This window comes from Colletotrichum phormii, assembly GCF_030913505.1.
Source record: "Colletotrichum phormii strain CBS 102054 chromosome Unknown BDP81scaffold_35, whole genome shotgun sequence".
NCBI classification, from domain to species: domain Eukaryota; kingdom Fungi; phylum Ascomycota; class Sordariomycetes; order Glomerellales; family Glomerellaceae; genus Colletotrichum; species Colletotrichum phormii.
Window position 1 is genome coordinate 257,822 of NW_026851477.1, and position 16,164 is coordinate 273,985.

A 16,164-nucleotide genomic window follows, 5' to 3' on the forward strand; every position below is an offset into this window, starting at 1 on the left:
CAGACCATCTAGTCTACTGCCGAAAGACCCTACTGAGGAGGCAACAGTGGCCCACCCTCTACCCCTACAGCCGCCAGGAGCCCGTAGGACCTATAGGGTCCCTCGATCGCTACTTCAAGGGGCTAATCACTGACTCTCAAGGCTTCCAGGCCTTCCTCTGCGTGACAGACTTCTTCCAGAAGATCTGCCCGCAGTACTAGGAGATAGGTCATAACCTATCCTCCAAACGACAAACTACCTCTATTAAGAAACCAGATGGTTATAACGGAACTAGGGCACCAGTGGGAACTAGGGATGGATAGAACACATAGTAGCTCACGAGCAAGATTTGGAGGACGTCAGGATACGGCGTGTACTATATAGTATATACCTAGAGCCTGCGACCCTTCACGCCACATACCCTCCGGGAGGTCTGCCGCAAGGGCGGCTGCGCCCTTGCCGCCATGGCGTTAAATAGAACAACAACAACAACAACAACAATGGCAGCATCGTTGTGTTGTGAAGGATCACAGGCTTATAATGGCTCATGTCTGACTATTTGCCTGATGCGTGTTGGCGTTCTTTCGATGGCATAGTAAGCCATGTCGAGGGTTGGTCGATAATTCGCCGGAATTCATGATGCAGAACTTATGATGCACTCAAAAAACATTGGTCTTAACGATCTGCACCTTTGGTCGTAACACTCATTCACCGAAGGTATTGGCTTGCTTTTGCTTCTTCGGAAGGTCCTTAATATACAGGCGAAACATTGAAGGAATATCTCATAAGTTATTGAACTTCACCTGATATTAAGGTTGAACTCAAGGCCTGTTAAGCTAAGGTAGTCGGAGGCCGGGAGCAGTGACCAATGGACTTACCTAGGTACCTTAAGTGTATATATACCGTCGAGGCACATACACTGAGTCACGGTCAATAGTTTCCTTCAAATAATACCCTAACAGTACGACAATCTTTCTGCATACATCCTCCGCAACCGACACACCGGGCGGCAGGTTGATGTTGACTGGGGTCAAGATCCTCCGTACTTGCCGTACCAGCCACGAGTAGCCGGAAGTACCCAAGTTCAGCAAGAAAAGACAGTATCCAAGCATGGCTGCATATACCTGTGGGTGTTACTCTAGATAACATCTCACATGTAGCATAGAGGTAGAGCCCCAGTAACATAGTCCATCTTCTGAACGCAAACAATGCTGGCAGCTGACAGCTAAGGCCATTGAAGTGGAGATTGTGGACTTTGTCACGGTAAGGTAGTCTGAGAAAAGATTCTTCCTAATTGGCCAAAAATAAGAAATACCAAGAGTCTGGCTGATGTCCGTTAGTCACCTAATAACGGACAAACTCCAAGTCCATATCAGCGCTCTCGTGCTCAATTGTTATGGCAGAGCAGCTTGAGTAGCGGGTTGATGTGAGCGGTCTGTTCTTCTCAGCAAAATCTCGGAAGCATCTATCTGTCTGATCGACAGACAAAGTAAAAATAGAAAGCGTTCACCCCCACGGTGCTGCCTTGGGGGGTACATCTCTTGGTGCTCATGCTCGGATTCGAACTCGGGTACTTACTAAGCCGATCCTCGAGTAGGCTGGTTGATCTATAGTTTATTAGCCCTAAACCACTCATTCACCCAGACAGTTTGACCTGACAGGTCGACCTAGACGAGCGCCTCTTGGCTGGTGACATAAATGGATTTGAGGGGTGTTTCAAAAGCTTCCTTTATATTCGGGTGGTAGAATAAGAATCGGGTGAGGGTTTGGTCGGCAAGGTAGGTGCGATCGCCACCTCTTGGTCTCCCTCCCGAGCCGGATTTAAGGTAGGGTGGAGTGGCACGCTTTATTCGTACAGACCCTTTACTCCCCGGCCAAGGGAATGAAAATTAGTTCGAGGAGCCTTATCCGTAACCTGGTATTACTCCGTAAACCAAGATAAAATGCAGTCACAGTTCTCGTTATCGAGGCAGGAATGCCGTCAGTGGGCTTCAATAATCACATGCATGTTGGACTTGGTGAAGGTGTCTGACTCTCAGTTAGTGATAACTATGAAGCCGCCGTCATGATCCCTCGATTCTACCCAGGTGCGTCTGGCTTCGCTCCAGGCACCAGGTATAATTGGAACTTGACTTCAACCCCGCAAGAGTTTCTCTCCAAGCAGATCATCAACCTCACTCAACGACATACGATTGGTGGGAGTAGTACGGTCAATGCGATGATTTTCGATCGCGGGATGCCTTCCAACTACGACGCCTGGGCCGCTCTTGGAAACCAGGGCTGGAACTTTGCGGCTCTACTTCCTTACTTCAAGAAGGTGCGCTTGGAACGACCACTGAGAAGCATGAGTGTTCACTGCACTGACGCATGCCTAATGTGAAGAGCGAATGTTTTACCGCCGCAACACCTGCGAATTCCGCGACATATGGCATGACTTTTGATGCCGCTTGCCATGGTTTTGAAGGACCTATCCAATCAAGTTACCTAGCTTGGTCACATCCGAACAACAGCAAGTTGATCCCACACTCGTGAATCAGTACTTCTCAAAGTAGACTAGTCATACCAAACTTACAAAGCGAACTTCCTTGATGCCATGCACGGGCTCGGAATCAGTACGCCGGTGGACCAAGGCTACAACCCGCTTGGCGCATACCTAAGTACTCATTCTATCCATCCAAGAAACCAGTCAAGATCAAGTGCAAGAACAGCTCATTATGACCAAAGTGTGGACAGAGTCAACCTTGACATTCTCACAGGGCACTAAGTTACAAACCTGTTGTTTAATACTGATGGAGAAAAGCCTAGAGCTACGGGAGTCGAGGTAGACTACTCTATAGGCCTGGAGACGTCTCGATGGAAATAGTTATGCTGACTTCATTTGGCAAAGTTTTCAGCCGGGCCTGGTTTGACAGCTGATAAAGTCGAGGCTTTGAAAGAAGTCATCGTGTCGGCAGGTGCTCTGAATACCCCGAAGCTCCTGCAGCTGTCCGGCATCGGGCCAGTATCCCTCACGTCGAGGCACGGCATTCCCTTGCAAGTCGACCTTCCGGGCGTTGGCGCGAACCTGCAAGATCATCCATTCGGATTGACGCTTGCTTCTTGTAACTTCACTATCAATGCTTCAGCTGCATGGAACTTGGTGCATGACTAACTCGACATTTAGTGAGTGCTGGGATACCCGGAAACTACGACTTAGAAAACGCAACGTTTAATGCTGATCAAAAAGATCTCTACTACTCCGAAAGAAAAGGTCAGTCCAGCACTCAAATGAAGAGAGGTTCTTCTTAATCAGTTGTTAGGGCGTTGGACGGATACTATTGCAGAGGCACTCGCATTCATACCTCTGTCAAACTTCACCCAGTCAGATGTTACTGGCAAATTGCTGTCTGTTATGAGCAGTGCCGGCGCCGCTCAGTATCTCCCACAAGATACTGACCAGACTGTCAAAGATGGATATTTGAAGCAAGTACAACAAGTTCTAGAAATGCACCAAAATGGCTCCACGGCCGGCATGGAGCTTCTTTACGTCGACAGTGGACGCTCCATAGTAAACATCCTGATGCACCCCCTTGAGCCGAGGAACTGTTGCAATCAACTCCACCGACCCTTTCGCGCCGCCGGTCATTGACCCACGCTATCTTTCCCATCCTTACGACGGTCAAGTGTTGGTCGAGTCAATACGGTTCAACCGAAAGCTTTTGGCCACAGAACAAATCCAAGCCCTCGGAGCAACAGAAACGCTACCAGGGGTCGGTATCACGAGCGATGATGACCTCCTAGAATTCATCAAAGGAGCCAGCTCTACAGAGTATCACTATGCTGGGACCTGCGCTATGCTTCCGAGGTCACTTGGTGGTGTCGTGGATTCCAACCTTAGCGTGCATGGGGTCGATGGCTTGAGGATAGTCGATGCTAGTACTATGCCTTTACTTCCGTCAGAGCATACCCAGGCGACGGTTTATGCGATCGCCGAAAAGGTAAATCATGCCCCTACACATTAAATTTCTCGACTATGAATGAAACTAGTGCTGTAGCTCCAGTGCTGACAAAATTCCCTTACACAGGCAATCGACATTATTTTACAGCAACGTTTTTGATGCATACGGAAAGAAGTTGGATTCGACGAGGACTTCACGAGGAACGATAGACGTTGGATTGCTGTCCGGTCTGAATACTCACTGGCAGACGCTCTCTTGTTCAAGCTTCATACATTTGGTGGTGCAGAAAGTTTGTTTTACTTCTGTGACTGGTGCAACCTGCCGTTACATTGGCAATGACTTGACAACCCTGTGGATTGCAGCAAACGTCGTATTTAAGGAGGTGCTCGCCCACTCTCCCCTGGAACATCTTGCTGACAAATAGTTCTCAAGCCTTGAGTGCCTCAGATGCCCAACATCATCACTTCTCAGAAAGCAATGGCAGGCACAGCCCGTTCCGACTCGTGAGAGCCACAAAGGGATGGCAGGCAAGAGAGGGAAGCTGAGAAATTGTTGTGTGGACCAGAGGGCTGGGCCGGAATAGCGGTGCCGCCTCCTGCATGTTAGCATGTCCCGCCGCAAGGATGTGCTACTCGAGCCAATGATGGTCACTACCGATTCTCGCGAACAGGGGACTGGGGCCCCTCCCAAACCAACTCAACCAACCAACTGGGACGATGACTTCAGCCAGCTGGCCGTTTTGCCTAGTGCTTACCATGGCGTTGGAGTTGCTGGAATATGACTTCCAAGCCTGCTATTCCAAGTTCGAGCGGTGTTTTGATATTGGAGGCTGGCCCTGACTCTTATGATGAAGCAAAACTGTATCTTGGTTCAAAAACGATAGGGTTTGGAGCGCGCTTTGCTAGTTCCATTAGATCCAAAGACGGCGTCGGGGCGAACCTTAGTTCAGCCATATTGTGGCACAGATGATGAATGAGATGGCAACAACTTTCAGCACTAGCATATCCGCTAGACGTCCATATGACCACCATGCTCCATCAAGCTGGAGAGCCTTGCGATCCTGGTCTTCCAAGACAATTTGAATCATTTGTCGTAGCTGTTCCATTATGGGGAAGTGCAGGGGTTACACATGATACTTGAGCCTGTGCAGGGGCTGATTCTGGCTGCCTAGCTCAACATGCATTTTGTCTCAGCCAGGCTCGCATCAGGCTGGCTGCCAACACATACTTAAGAATATCATTGATAAATCGGGCTTCCTTCTAGCCTTTCTCCCTTTCAATATTTTAAGAGAGATTCAGCCTCCGAGATCACTGGCTCTAATTACCTGTTGGCGGCTCAATGTCGGCCTTTACAGCCGTTCCGTGTGCTTAGAGGAGCAACATCAACCACCTACATCTAGGGCAGCCCCATCCGATCGCCAGCATGTCATCTTCAGACTCCACGAGCTCATCCAGCGGCGACAGTGGCAACAACGACAACCAAGTTGAGTTAATTGTAGCCGTTGTTGCCTTGGTGATATCAGTCCTCGCCTTCATCATTGCAATTTTCCAAGCACTCCAACAATACTACGCATCGGCAACCGGCTATTCATCATGTACCCCAAAGGTAATGGGAGATTGGGCGAGGTTCACACGTCGACGATTCAGATGGTATGAATTCCGTTTCGAGGTGGAGTTCGAAGTTCCTGTCATCTTCGTTGCGCCGCCGACAAACCCAAGGGGACCCCTCGGCGTGCACGACGACAAGGAGATCACCTACATGACCGGGACGACAGACAGTTATAAGAAGACGTATACCTGGGACCAAGAAGAATACGACAAGCATTCCAAGACCTTGCGGGCCGGGATGACACGTCAAGCTATCCACACCGCCGACAACGAACTCGCAAACTGGACGAGTCTGTTGATGGCTATTCAGCGTATGGAAAGGGAGTCGCGAACGTGGCAAGATAAGGAGTATTTCGGGTACAACCCTCAATGGGAAGCCCAAACACCATGCCATCCGACCCAATCCAGCACTCCTGTACCTTACACTCTTACCGTCGGCATGCAGAGGAAGAAGAAGTCATGGGATAGCATGCCAGACAACATGAAGAAGCCGTACGCAACAACAACGATCTCGCACCTAGTAGAAATGGCAGCGATGTTGGGTGTTCACTGGAAAGAGTTCAATCGCAACGAGGACCGTTACCGCGGACAGGGTAACGGATTCAGCATCACCGGATATGATGTTGACGATCTCGGCATCGTCTTCACCTTTGAGAAGACTGGACCGACATGGTTTCACGAGAACAGGGTGGTGCCGAATAACAAGGTCAAGGAGCTTTGTTTTGGGTACTGCCCCACGATTTTCCGTCAGCAGAACAACGACAACTACAAATACGCCGACGAACCGAAAGACATCGGAACGCTCCAGCTCGGTAGCATGTCAGCTATCGCAGAAACTCTGGTCGTGATCGGTTGCAACACTAATACTGTCCGGCACTTCCGAAAGTCAACTCCAGATACACGGCACATCCACCTGTTTCCGAGTAGGTCTTGTCCTCATCATTCCAACCAAGCTTGAATACTGACTATGATGTAGTTGCTTTCGAAATGCTAGGTATGGTGGGTGCCGTCCTACAGATTCCCGGCACGGCTTTCCGCATGCTCCCTAACCCAACCATCTGGCATTGGGACCGAAAGTCATTTTCACTGAGAACCTTTCTCAGCGACTACGTCCACATCATGGGCGAGTCGTCAGAAACCGAAGCCATGCTTAAAAACATAGAAGGGTCTCGAATTAGCGTGATTCTCAAGGAAACCGGCAAGATTGAAGACAAATTCGAAGAGCTCGAATCTCGAGACGGCCCAGAAGCGATCTTGAGACGCACAAACAACACTGAGGAAAGAATTTACTCTAATGACCTAGTCATGGCTTTGCACTCAGCCATCTCGAAATGTGATGAGTTCCTTCAGAGTCAAGAGAGGATACACCTGGTACAGAACGTCCTGCGCGTACACCTGCAAGAGATTCTGCGTATTCTGAACGATAAGGAAGGGGAGTACAAGACAGTTGTGGTTACAACAGGAGATCCTACCCGGTCAAAGAGGGACTCGAGACACGATCTCGTTGTTCCCGGCGCATCCCCTATCCCGAAGACGCGAGAGGAACACGAGGAAACCGAGAAGGAGGTATCGCTCCTCCAGAAGCTGGATGCTGCGTCTTCGAGCGAGAGACACAGCGTTTTAGCCGAGATTTACCTTCTCTCGGTGCGCAAGCGGGTCATCGATGTTGTTTGCAAACAGCTGCGGGCTGAAAAGGCTCGCAAAGGGCGTGGGGCCAGGTCGATCATCTCTGATGCTTCTACGGACGTAGTTGCTCACGACCAGCAACAGCAGATTAATGATGTTTGGTGCATGCTTGTTTTCCGAATGGTATGCTGGTTGCTTCTGCATGATTTCCATGGCAAGGATATTCAAGTCGAGAAGAGCGAGGTATTTGGAAGCCGTTTGCCAGTTTACATTACATAGAGGGGGTCCAACTGGCGATGTAACGACTGACTTATGATAGGATGGGAAATGGTTTAATAATGACACCGTGCATTGCATCACTACTTAAGCTTGTCCGCAGCTTTTGATGGCTCCTTCTGAGGTTGTCATAAGTCTCCTGATATTTCAACTGCTTTCTAGACTGGCTCACTTCGCATGCCCACAAAAGCCATGCATGCGATCTCAAAAAAATACACAAGCGCTAATCATCAAACATTCAAGCCCCATTGCTGCCATTGGTACCGTTCTCACGCTTCTTCAACTCCTCGCGAACCGCAGGCAGGATATAGCGACCGTAATCAATAGCATCGTTGAGGTTGTCGTAACCGCGGATCGAAATTAAATCGGCACCAAGGTCGACGTAGTCCAAGATGGAGTCATTGATAGTCTTGGGAGATCCAACCAACGCTGTAGAGGCTCCACGGGCGTTAGTCGCAGTGACGGTGGGGTACCACAGGGCCCGGTCCTGGACTTCGCCCTTCTTGGCGATGTCAAGCAGACGCTGCGAGCCGACGTTCTGAGGCTCGGGGCCATTCTGGCTAGGCTTACCCTGTCCGGCAGAAATATTGCCCTTGAGGGCGTCGAGCGTGCGGTGTGCCTTGGCCCACGCAAGTTCCTCCGTCTCGGCAATGATGGGACGGAAGGTAACCCAGATGCGGGGCCGGTCCTTGCGGCCGGCCTTCTCGGCCTCGGCGTAGATGCGGTCGATCTGCTCTTTTGTCTCCTTCAGCGGCTCACCCCACAGTCCGAAAATGTCAGCGAGAGAGCCACCAATGCGGTATGCCTCAGGCGACGAGCCGCCGACGGAGACGGGAATTGTGCCCTTTGTCGGGCGGACACTGCTGTGGAAGTCTTTAAAAGTGTAGTACTTGCTCTCCCAGCTAAAGGGCTCCGGCGATTCCCATGCGCGGCGGAGGATCTTGATATAGTCCTCAAGGCGGCCATACCGCTCGTCCTTGGAGAGGAAGTCACCCTCCTTGGCTTGCTCGGCATCGCTTCCGCCGGCGATGAAGTGCACGACGACGCGACCCTTGCTGAGTTGGTCCAGCGTTGCCAGGGCTTTCGCGGCGACGGTGGGGTAGAGAGTGTTTGGCCGCAGGGCGATAATGACGCTGACGTTCTTGGTCACTGCTGCGATGGTCGCGCCGATTGTGAAGGGGTCAAACGAGTTTGAGCCATAGGGAACGAGTGTGTAGTTGAAGCCGTAGTCGTCCAAGTTCTTGGCGTAGCGGACTAGGAACTCGGGGTCAACGCCAGCACCGGGGATCGGGTTGATCTCCGTTGAGGCGTTGGGGAAAGTTACGCTGATGAACTCGGTCGGCATTCTTGCTATGTGATTTTTTGGGTTGGGTATCAATACTGCTGAATTATATTCCCCTAAGACCGTTGCTATTCGTGAGTTATGTGGCCGCCTATATACATCCATTGCACGATATGGCGACAACTGCAAGATAATCACGCCTTACACCCCGAGCCGATTTCGGCAAGGGGTTCCCCAGTGAGATGTCACCATAACCCCATCTAAATCCAGAACGTTTTATCAATGTGGAAAAGAGCAGCAGCTTTCTCGTTAGGTGTTTTTGGATAGCCTCAAGAGAAAATCGTCGGTTTTTCAACGCACCTCAGTTTAATGTCGGGCGGGATGCGATCGGTGCGCGGATACTTGGCGACGCGGCTCCAGACCGGGGCAAGTCCGCCGAGACACGACAACCGGGACTTCACATCAAGACGAGAAACCACAACCAAGATTGATCTGTTGATTAACAGTATCTGAAACTGCCGAAAACATTCATCGGCAAAAAATTACCCCGCTCGTCGTCAACACGCAATTCTCAGGATCAGTTCCACACACCCACAACTTGGGGCCAACGTCGGACATACCCGCACACCTGTAGCCCCGAACGCTTGACATTGGCTGATTCAAGAAGCGCAGTGCCTCCGACGCGGATCTTATCGTGCCATTTACTTACAAATCAACGATTGTGCAAGAGGCGAATTACTATGGTGATTTGTCAACAGATATGGAAACATGTTCCGGTCGCACCTCCGCAACGTTCCCCACGCCTCAAGCCGCAATTGCCTCAAGGGCAGGCTCCATTGAGGGGAGAGAACTCAGAGTTACTCCACCTATTGAGTGTTAGGCATGTTGTTTATGATAGACGTGTTCTTATGTTGAACCCATAACGAACACCCCCCAATTTCTTTAGGCAGTAAGAGAATAGGTAATCTACAGTGCTTCACAATTATCAGACGGGTAAGGAATAACATCGACTCTTCCGGTTCCGTCGCGTGATGGAAGATCAAGTGCCCAATCTTGCAAGCACCACAGCAGTTGGTCAAAATGACTGCAATTCATGAAACGTAACAAACGTTCAACTTGAACTATGTTGGAATCTTCCGCGTCCAGTCTACCCTAGTTGAGGAAACATGCAGCCTTGAACGGGCTTCTCTTCCCAGATGAAATTGGCCTTGTCAATATCGACGTCCATCTATAATACAGCTAAACGAAGTACCATGAGTGAAGAGGAAACCTTTTCCTAGTACTCTATGGGATACTGGAAGAAGTGAACAAAAAAGTAAACTAAGTTGTTGAGTAGTAATAGGAATTACATGTTGAAAATCTTGAGCCTTTCAAGATCCTAGAGACACTCTTTGGCGGCTTGAATCCCTCGATATTTGAAAGTAAGAAATATGAGCTCCGTGGTTCATGAAGATTTCTTCCTCCAAAGTTGAGCGAACGAGTGTTTTTTCGGCACCCGAGCCAACCAATACAGCGACAGAGCTGCGAATAGGTTGAAGATGATGTAGACTGACGGTTAGTCAGGGTGGCCAGCGGAATATGCATATATGAGTGAGCAGAAAAGAGCGTCTATTCGTACTAAAGAGTGGATGGAATCACCACAGGCTTGTGGGCCTAATGCTATCCTAATAAGTCTTGCAGAGAGCTAGGACCAGGTGGAAATGACAGTCTGGCCTGTTTCGTGATGGTCAGACCATTCCGAATGGGTTATGTCCATGACTCGCATATGAGCATGCATGGATTCTGTCATAGACCCACATCAGCCCATACGACCGCCATCGTCTGCCGTACGACGTAGAAGTGGTAGCCAGGAACGCATCTGTCGTGGCCAGTGAGCAGAACTGGCAGACGTCGGTACTGTTGGGGTTGAAGACATTGCCGCCGGCCATTTGCATGTACGGCGCCATGTAATCACCACACGCGGTTCCATTTGCCGGACTGAATTGTAGCAACTCGAGCTGAGAGCACTCGACTTTGTTGTGTGCTAGTCCCGTGGACAAGAGACCTTCAACGAGGTATGTCAAGGGCGAGACGCGGTACATGAACTTCCAGAAACCTGGAAGGGCGTTGACCGGTACAATGACACTTTCAATTTGTTAGTTTCAGATATGAGGCAGGCCGAATTGGTGATGGACTTACCCGCAAAAGATCAGACATAGGGTAAAGAGCAGAAGAGAAAGAGTTGCGCCAATCTCTGCCGTCGGCACACCAGCGACAACCATATCGGCAAAGGTAGACTCGAAGAGCATGAAAGCCCAGATGAGTAGGAACATGAGGCCGCCACGTTCCGTAACCGCATCCGTCGGAATAGTATTGCGATACATGCCAACGAGATAGTAGAACGGAAAGAAGATCACGATGGCAGCCAAAGTGTTCCAGGGAAGCTCGACAATGATGTTGACCAGTACGAACACGTACCACGAGTACGCCCTGGAGGCGCGCTCTCTCGCCTCGTATTGTTCGCGTTGTAGAATAAAGTTGGGCATCGTTTGGTAGACGAGGAAGGCAAAGACCACCAGCAACATGAAGATAGAAAACATCTGGCTCTGGAGGCCTTGCATTGTAAGTGGTGAGTTGTAGAAAGATACGCCGATGAACAAACTCTGTACACAAGTGTTAGTTGGAATCTCGCGATGGTCGACGATTAAAACAAGTTGAGACATACCGTGCCACCAGACAAGATTAGCTTGGAGTAAATGTACGACGGCGTGCGCCAATACTGCTGAAAGACTCTCTCGGTGCACAAGGCAAGCTGAACATGGAAGGGCGCAGCATAGGTAGACATCTCATCGGGACTCGTCGTTGAGCCGTTGGGCGCCAGGCCTTGCTCTAGACGCTCAAGCTCGCGGCGCATCTCGGCACACTCGTGACTCTCCTTCCAAGTCTCGGGCCAATCCCTCTCAGCCTTTGCGCCAGGCGCAGCGCCGATGACTTTGAGCATCCACTCGGCGGGGTTCTCGTCCTGCCCGCAGGGCATTGCTCCGTATTGCTCAAAGTAACTCGTGAGCACGCGGGAGTTCTCGCCAATGTCGCCAAAGTAGACTGTTTTTCCGCCGTGTGCCAGGAGGAGAAGTCGGTCGAATTGCTGGAATAATAGAGCGGAAGGTTGGTGGATCGTCACGAGGATGGCTTGACCGTTCTCAGAGAGCTTTCGGATCAGTGATGAGATTGACCATGCTGTCTGGCTGTCGAGACCTGAGGTTGTTCGTCGAGGAAGAGGAGGAGATCGGGTTTCGCGGCGAGCTCGACGCCGATGGTTAGTCGTTTTCTTTGCTCAACATTCAAGCCTGGGACCATCAATTAGCTACGACTCTTTGGAAATGGAATATCGTAGTGGGCTGAACACTGACCTTCTCCAGGTACTCCAACAATGGCATCGGCGTAAGCTTCCATTTCCAGAAGCCCAATCACTTCTTCAACATAGGCATACTTCTCTTGCTTGCTGACGAATGCTGGCTGGCGCAGCATGGCACTAAATCGTAAGGCTTCCCTGACAGTGGATGTCTCGAGGTGGATATCTTGTTGCTGGACGTAACCGGCCTTTCGCTGGAAAGACTGGTCTCTGGGAATGCCGTTGACCAAGACATCCCCAGTCACCACACCCATGGTCACTCTGTTCGCCAGCACGTCGAGCAGAGTAGTCTTGCCAGCGCCAGTAGAGCCCTGAAATCTTCGTCAGTACTGCAGATTCAACACCAGAACGTGCATTCACTAACCATCAAAGCAGTCAAAGTTCCTGGCTTCACCCATCCGCTAGCCTTGTCAAGAACTCTGCGGTTGTTGCCCTTGATAGAAATGTCGTAGCAAACATCTTTCCAGTGAAACACCGATTGGCTCTTGTGGATCGCGGCTTGCTTGACGCCAGACTGAGCGGCATGTCCCTCGGACTTTTCGTGTTGATAGACGCGTTCAGATTGGCCGGCCTCTTCGTCGGATGAGTTCTTTGATAGTTTCGGGGTCGAATGCCCGCGCTTGAAGATCAATACTTCGCCCTTGGAGCGGTCTGTAGTGATGTACTCCGCTGCAAAGAGGTAGACGCACATGAAGAAGACGATGAATGCGATCAAGATGCCAAAGTTCCTGAGCGAAACGTTAGAAAACTTCATAACAAACTTTGACAAAGAGGGCGACATACCTCCAGATGTGAGACTTGTAGTAACTGAAAGTGGCATTCATGTAAACGTCGCCATCGACAAAGTCCGCACCGGGAGCAGCGCCAGCAACAGAGCACGTTCTCTCATTCGGCGCCGCTTTCAGGTAGGCCGGGACAAACGAGATACAGGGAAATTGTCGACCGTTGAACTCGTTGGCGACCAGACTCTCAACGCATAGGCAATGGGGTTGATGTAGTTGATCCAGCGAAGCCAGCCCTTCATGTCGCGAGTCGGAAGGATGAAGCCGGTGTAGATGACGAGCGACAAGATGAAGATCGCGGCCGGCGTCAAGGCTTGGTGAATGGTGCGGGACGTCTGGCCAATGGTTCTGATGATCATGGACATTGAGAGTGTGGTGAAGCCGAAAAGGAGGAAGATGAAGAAGGCATCGGCCTCTTGGCGGAGCTTCGCCATGAAGTAGAGTGGAATGTTGAAGGCCAAGGTCGACAGAATCTTGCTGGGAAGATCGCAGATTGTCGAGGAGATGGCTTCGGATGCGGGGTGGTATAGGGCATAGCGAGCGTGCTTTTCGACAATGGGTCTTTGGACATATAGTGTGAGGATCTTGATATCGGCACGTTAGCTTGCGCGCCCTCGTCGTAGGCCATATGGCGGCAGAAGAATGACATACCTCAAGGGCACTGCTGAGTCCGTTAAATAAGATAGCAAAGAACAGAAGAATGCAACGAGAATTCATGCTCGATGCATCAGACGGCAGGTCGAAGAAAATACTTCCAAGAACCAGAGAGATAACCAGGTTGCCACCAACAGTGACAACGAAGAACAGCCAGTCACCAAGGAGGCGCTGGTACCCACGCGTCATGCAGAGCCAGATTTGCATGGGCATGGAGATAGTGTAAGGTGATTGCGGTGTTCTTCTCGACCGTTAGCGAATGATTCTTTTCCCCTCGTTCATTAACATTCATCACCACTTACACAAGAGAGGCTTTATGAGCCTGACGCGTCGCGACAAACTTGTCGACCACTGAGCCATCGAGGGGATGTTCCTCCTCGAAGGCAAAGATCTCCTCCATCAGGCGTGCCCTGGAGTCACTCCCCTTCCACACGGTTGCAAACTCGTCTGGCGTTCTGGGAACTCTGTTTTCGAACCCTTCTCGGACGATTCGCTCTGCAGGGTTCGTGAGGGACGTGAGGGAGTCGGCGGTGGCTTGACGGTCGGGGCAGCGGTAGCCCATGTCGATGAAGTACTGCTTCGCCATCACCGTAGAGCCAAAGTAGATCTGGCGACCTTCGTAAAGGACCGCAACTTTGTCGAATACCTAGACAAGTATGAGCCAACAAGGATGAAATACGAGTTTGTGTAGGAGAAACTGACATCATATGCCGGCTGTGAGGCGTGATATATCGCAACAATGAGCGAAGTCTTTGCCATGTCTGTAGACAGCTGCAGAGTCCGAGCAAACTCTAACGCAGTAGCACTATCCAAACAACGAGTACTGTTGTCCCAGCACTGGATCGGACTCTGGCTGAGCGTTACCTCTGCAATACTCACGCGCTTGCGCTCTCCTCCGGACACACCTGTCAAGATTCATGTATGCTTAATCGAGGTTGCCTCAAAGTTATCAACTTGTCAAAGGTTTGAGCCACTCACCACGGACGAAGTCATTTCCGACCTTTGTGTTAATGGTGTGGGAGATGCGAAAGACAGCCATCACGACGTCCCGCAAGTGCTCGGCGTATCTCTGCCTACTGACACCGGGAAGTCTGTTCTTAGGTGTTCTTGCGAGTGAGGCGAAGAGGAGTGTCTGTCCGACTGTGAGGTGGGGGAAGTGGATGTCGGTTTCGGCTTGGTAGATGACTTCGCCGCGGAAACGCTTGTGCATTGTTTCCATTGGGATGCCTGTTGATGATTTTTGTGACAGTCAGCTATCGTGAGGTCCTACATGATGTCCCCAATAGAGTCAAAACGGTGCTGTCACTGACCTTGATAGCTGAAGTGTGAGTGGTCTCCGAGATGAAGTCCCTGGGTCTCACCGGCAATCGTCTTGAGCAGGGTAGAGACACCACTGCCGGGGCGACCCAACACCAAGAGCATCTCACCACTCTTGATGATACCGTCAAACTCCCTCAAGATGTCAATCTTTTGACGACGGTTGCTGAGAGCCTGCTTGATCATCATTGGTGCTTGCCAGAGGATATTGAGAACATCCTTCTGGTAATCCGTATCAGTACCGTAACCGTGAACACTCAAATTACGATACGCAACTCCAGCCTCGAGTCTAGGATAGTCCTCGGGGGGTGGTATGAGTGCTGGAGGAGGGCTCGGGCCCATTTCTTGGCGTTGAACTCTTCGCGACAGCTTGGGTCCAAGGCAGGATGGTCTGACAGAAACGGGTTGATACCAGGGTCGAGTCTTGATGCTGAACGGATGAGGTCGAGACTGTAAGGCCGGACAAGCGCATTGACTTGGGCATCGTTGGCTTCAATACCCATGTCATTTCGGTGGTGGTCGTGCTTTTGACTGGCTTTGGCGTGCAAGGTGTCGTCCAACGGCTTAGACATGACGTTGCCACTGTCACCCTGCGGGCGATGCATTTTGTGACTTGATATGCTGATCACACAACGTGCAGATAAGAAAGAATCTGAAGATCGCAGGAGAGAAGAGGCTCAAGCAATGTCACCCACCGGGGATCACGGAGAAGTTATATCTTGACAAGCTTCCCAAAAGAGGCACCCTCCTCGTTAAAAATAAGTTTTCAATGGTCAGCATGAGGGAGACATGTGAAAATAACAACACATATACGCATTTTCAACGTCAATATACGCATTATCGGCGAGTTGACATGGGCAGAATGGACCCGAAAAGCAGGGTCCAGATCACTAGCTTCACGTCACGCTGCCGAAGCTTAGATTTCGCGAGCCGAGCCTCACGGCCCAATTTCCATGTTTTAGATGCATATTGTGCGGTTTTATTAATGTAGGGCAGCCGTATGAATCATGTCGGCCCGAGGGGGGGGGCTCAACGCAAGAAAAGTTGACGATGTTGACAAGAAAGCACCCACACGCGCCGCAGAGATCTTGATCGCAGATCCCGGGATGGCGGCGTTCTGAAGTGGTCCGATGCTTGCGTACAGTTACCCGATTCGGTATCTCGGGCGCGAGACTCTACACCCACATGGCGGCCGAACTTCTCCAAGTCTCCATCCACTCTCCCAAAAGGCAAAAAAGGAGCCGAGCTCCTTTCAACATAAGCTGAATGTCTTGGTTCCCTCCCCCCATGCGAACCACATCCTCGCATATTT

General features: G+C 50.7%; 4 protein-coding genes across 4 annotated transcripts; 2 read left to right on the forward strand and 2 right to left on the reverse strand.

The window, feature by feature from the left end:
• Positions 1-2,044: 2,044 nt before the first annotated feature.
• BDP81DRAFT_507537 (uncharacterized protein) lies at positions 2,045-4,216 on the forward strand (the record flags this gene model as incomplete). The annotated part of the gene is made up of 7 exons (XM_060595689.1): positions 2,045-2,296; positions 2,362-2,488; positions 2,556-2,713; positions 2,867-3,080; positions 3,143-3,229; positions 3,279-3,512; positions 3,559-4,216. 7 exons carry the CDS (start codon positions 2,045-2,047, stop codon positions 3,978-3,980), a joined length of 1,494 nt encoding a protein of 497 aa, XP_060438513.1. The 3' UTR covers positions 3,981-4,216.
• A 1,123-nt stretch (positions 4,217-5,339) lies between these two features.
• BDP81DRAFT_400255 (uncharacterized protein) lies at positions 5,340-7,429 on the forward strand (the record flags this gene model as incomplete). Its single annotated transcript, XM_060588664.1, has 2 exons — positions 5,340-6,447; positions 6,501-7,429. 2 exons carry the CDS (start codon positions 5,340-5,342, stop codon positions 7,427-7,429), a joined length of 2,037 nt encoding a protein of 678 aa, XP_060438514.1.
• Positions 7,430-7,664: 235 nt separating this feature from the next.
• Positions 7,665-8,771, reverse strand: BDP81DRAFT_334280 (luciferase-like domain-containing protein; the record flags this gene model as incomplete). Its single annotated transcript, XM_060585751.1, has 1 exon — positions 7,665-8,771. The coding sequence occupies one exon, from the start codon at positions 8,769-8,771 to the stop codon at positions 7,665-7,667; it is 1,107 nt and encodes a 368-aa protein (XP_060438515.1).
• Positions 8,772-9,996: 1,225 nt separating this feature from the next.
• Positions 9,997-15,457, reverse strand: BDP81DRAFT_485485 (ABC-2 type transporter-domain-containing protein; the record flags this gene model as incomplete). The annotated part of the gene is made up of 14 exons (XM_060595161.1): positions 9,997-10,256; positions 10,468-10,832; positions 10,887-11,350; positions 11,413-11,942; positions 12,098-12,410; positions 12,464-12,827; positions 12,883-12,997; positions 13,051-13,465; positions 13,533-13,776; positions 13,838-14,181; positions 14,238-14,440; positions 14,514-14,762; positions 14,846-15,141; positions 15,210-15,457. The coding sequence occupies 14 exons, from the start codon at positions 15,455-15,457 to the stop codon at positions 10,153-10,155; spliced, it is 4,254 nt and encodes a 1,417-aa protein (XP_060438516.1). The 3' UTR covers positions 9,997-10,152.
• Between the last annotated feature and the right edge of the window lie 707 nt (positions 15,458-16,164).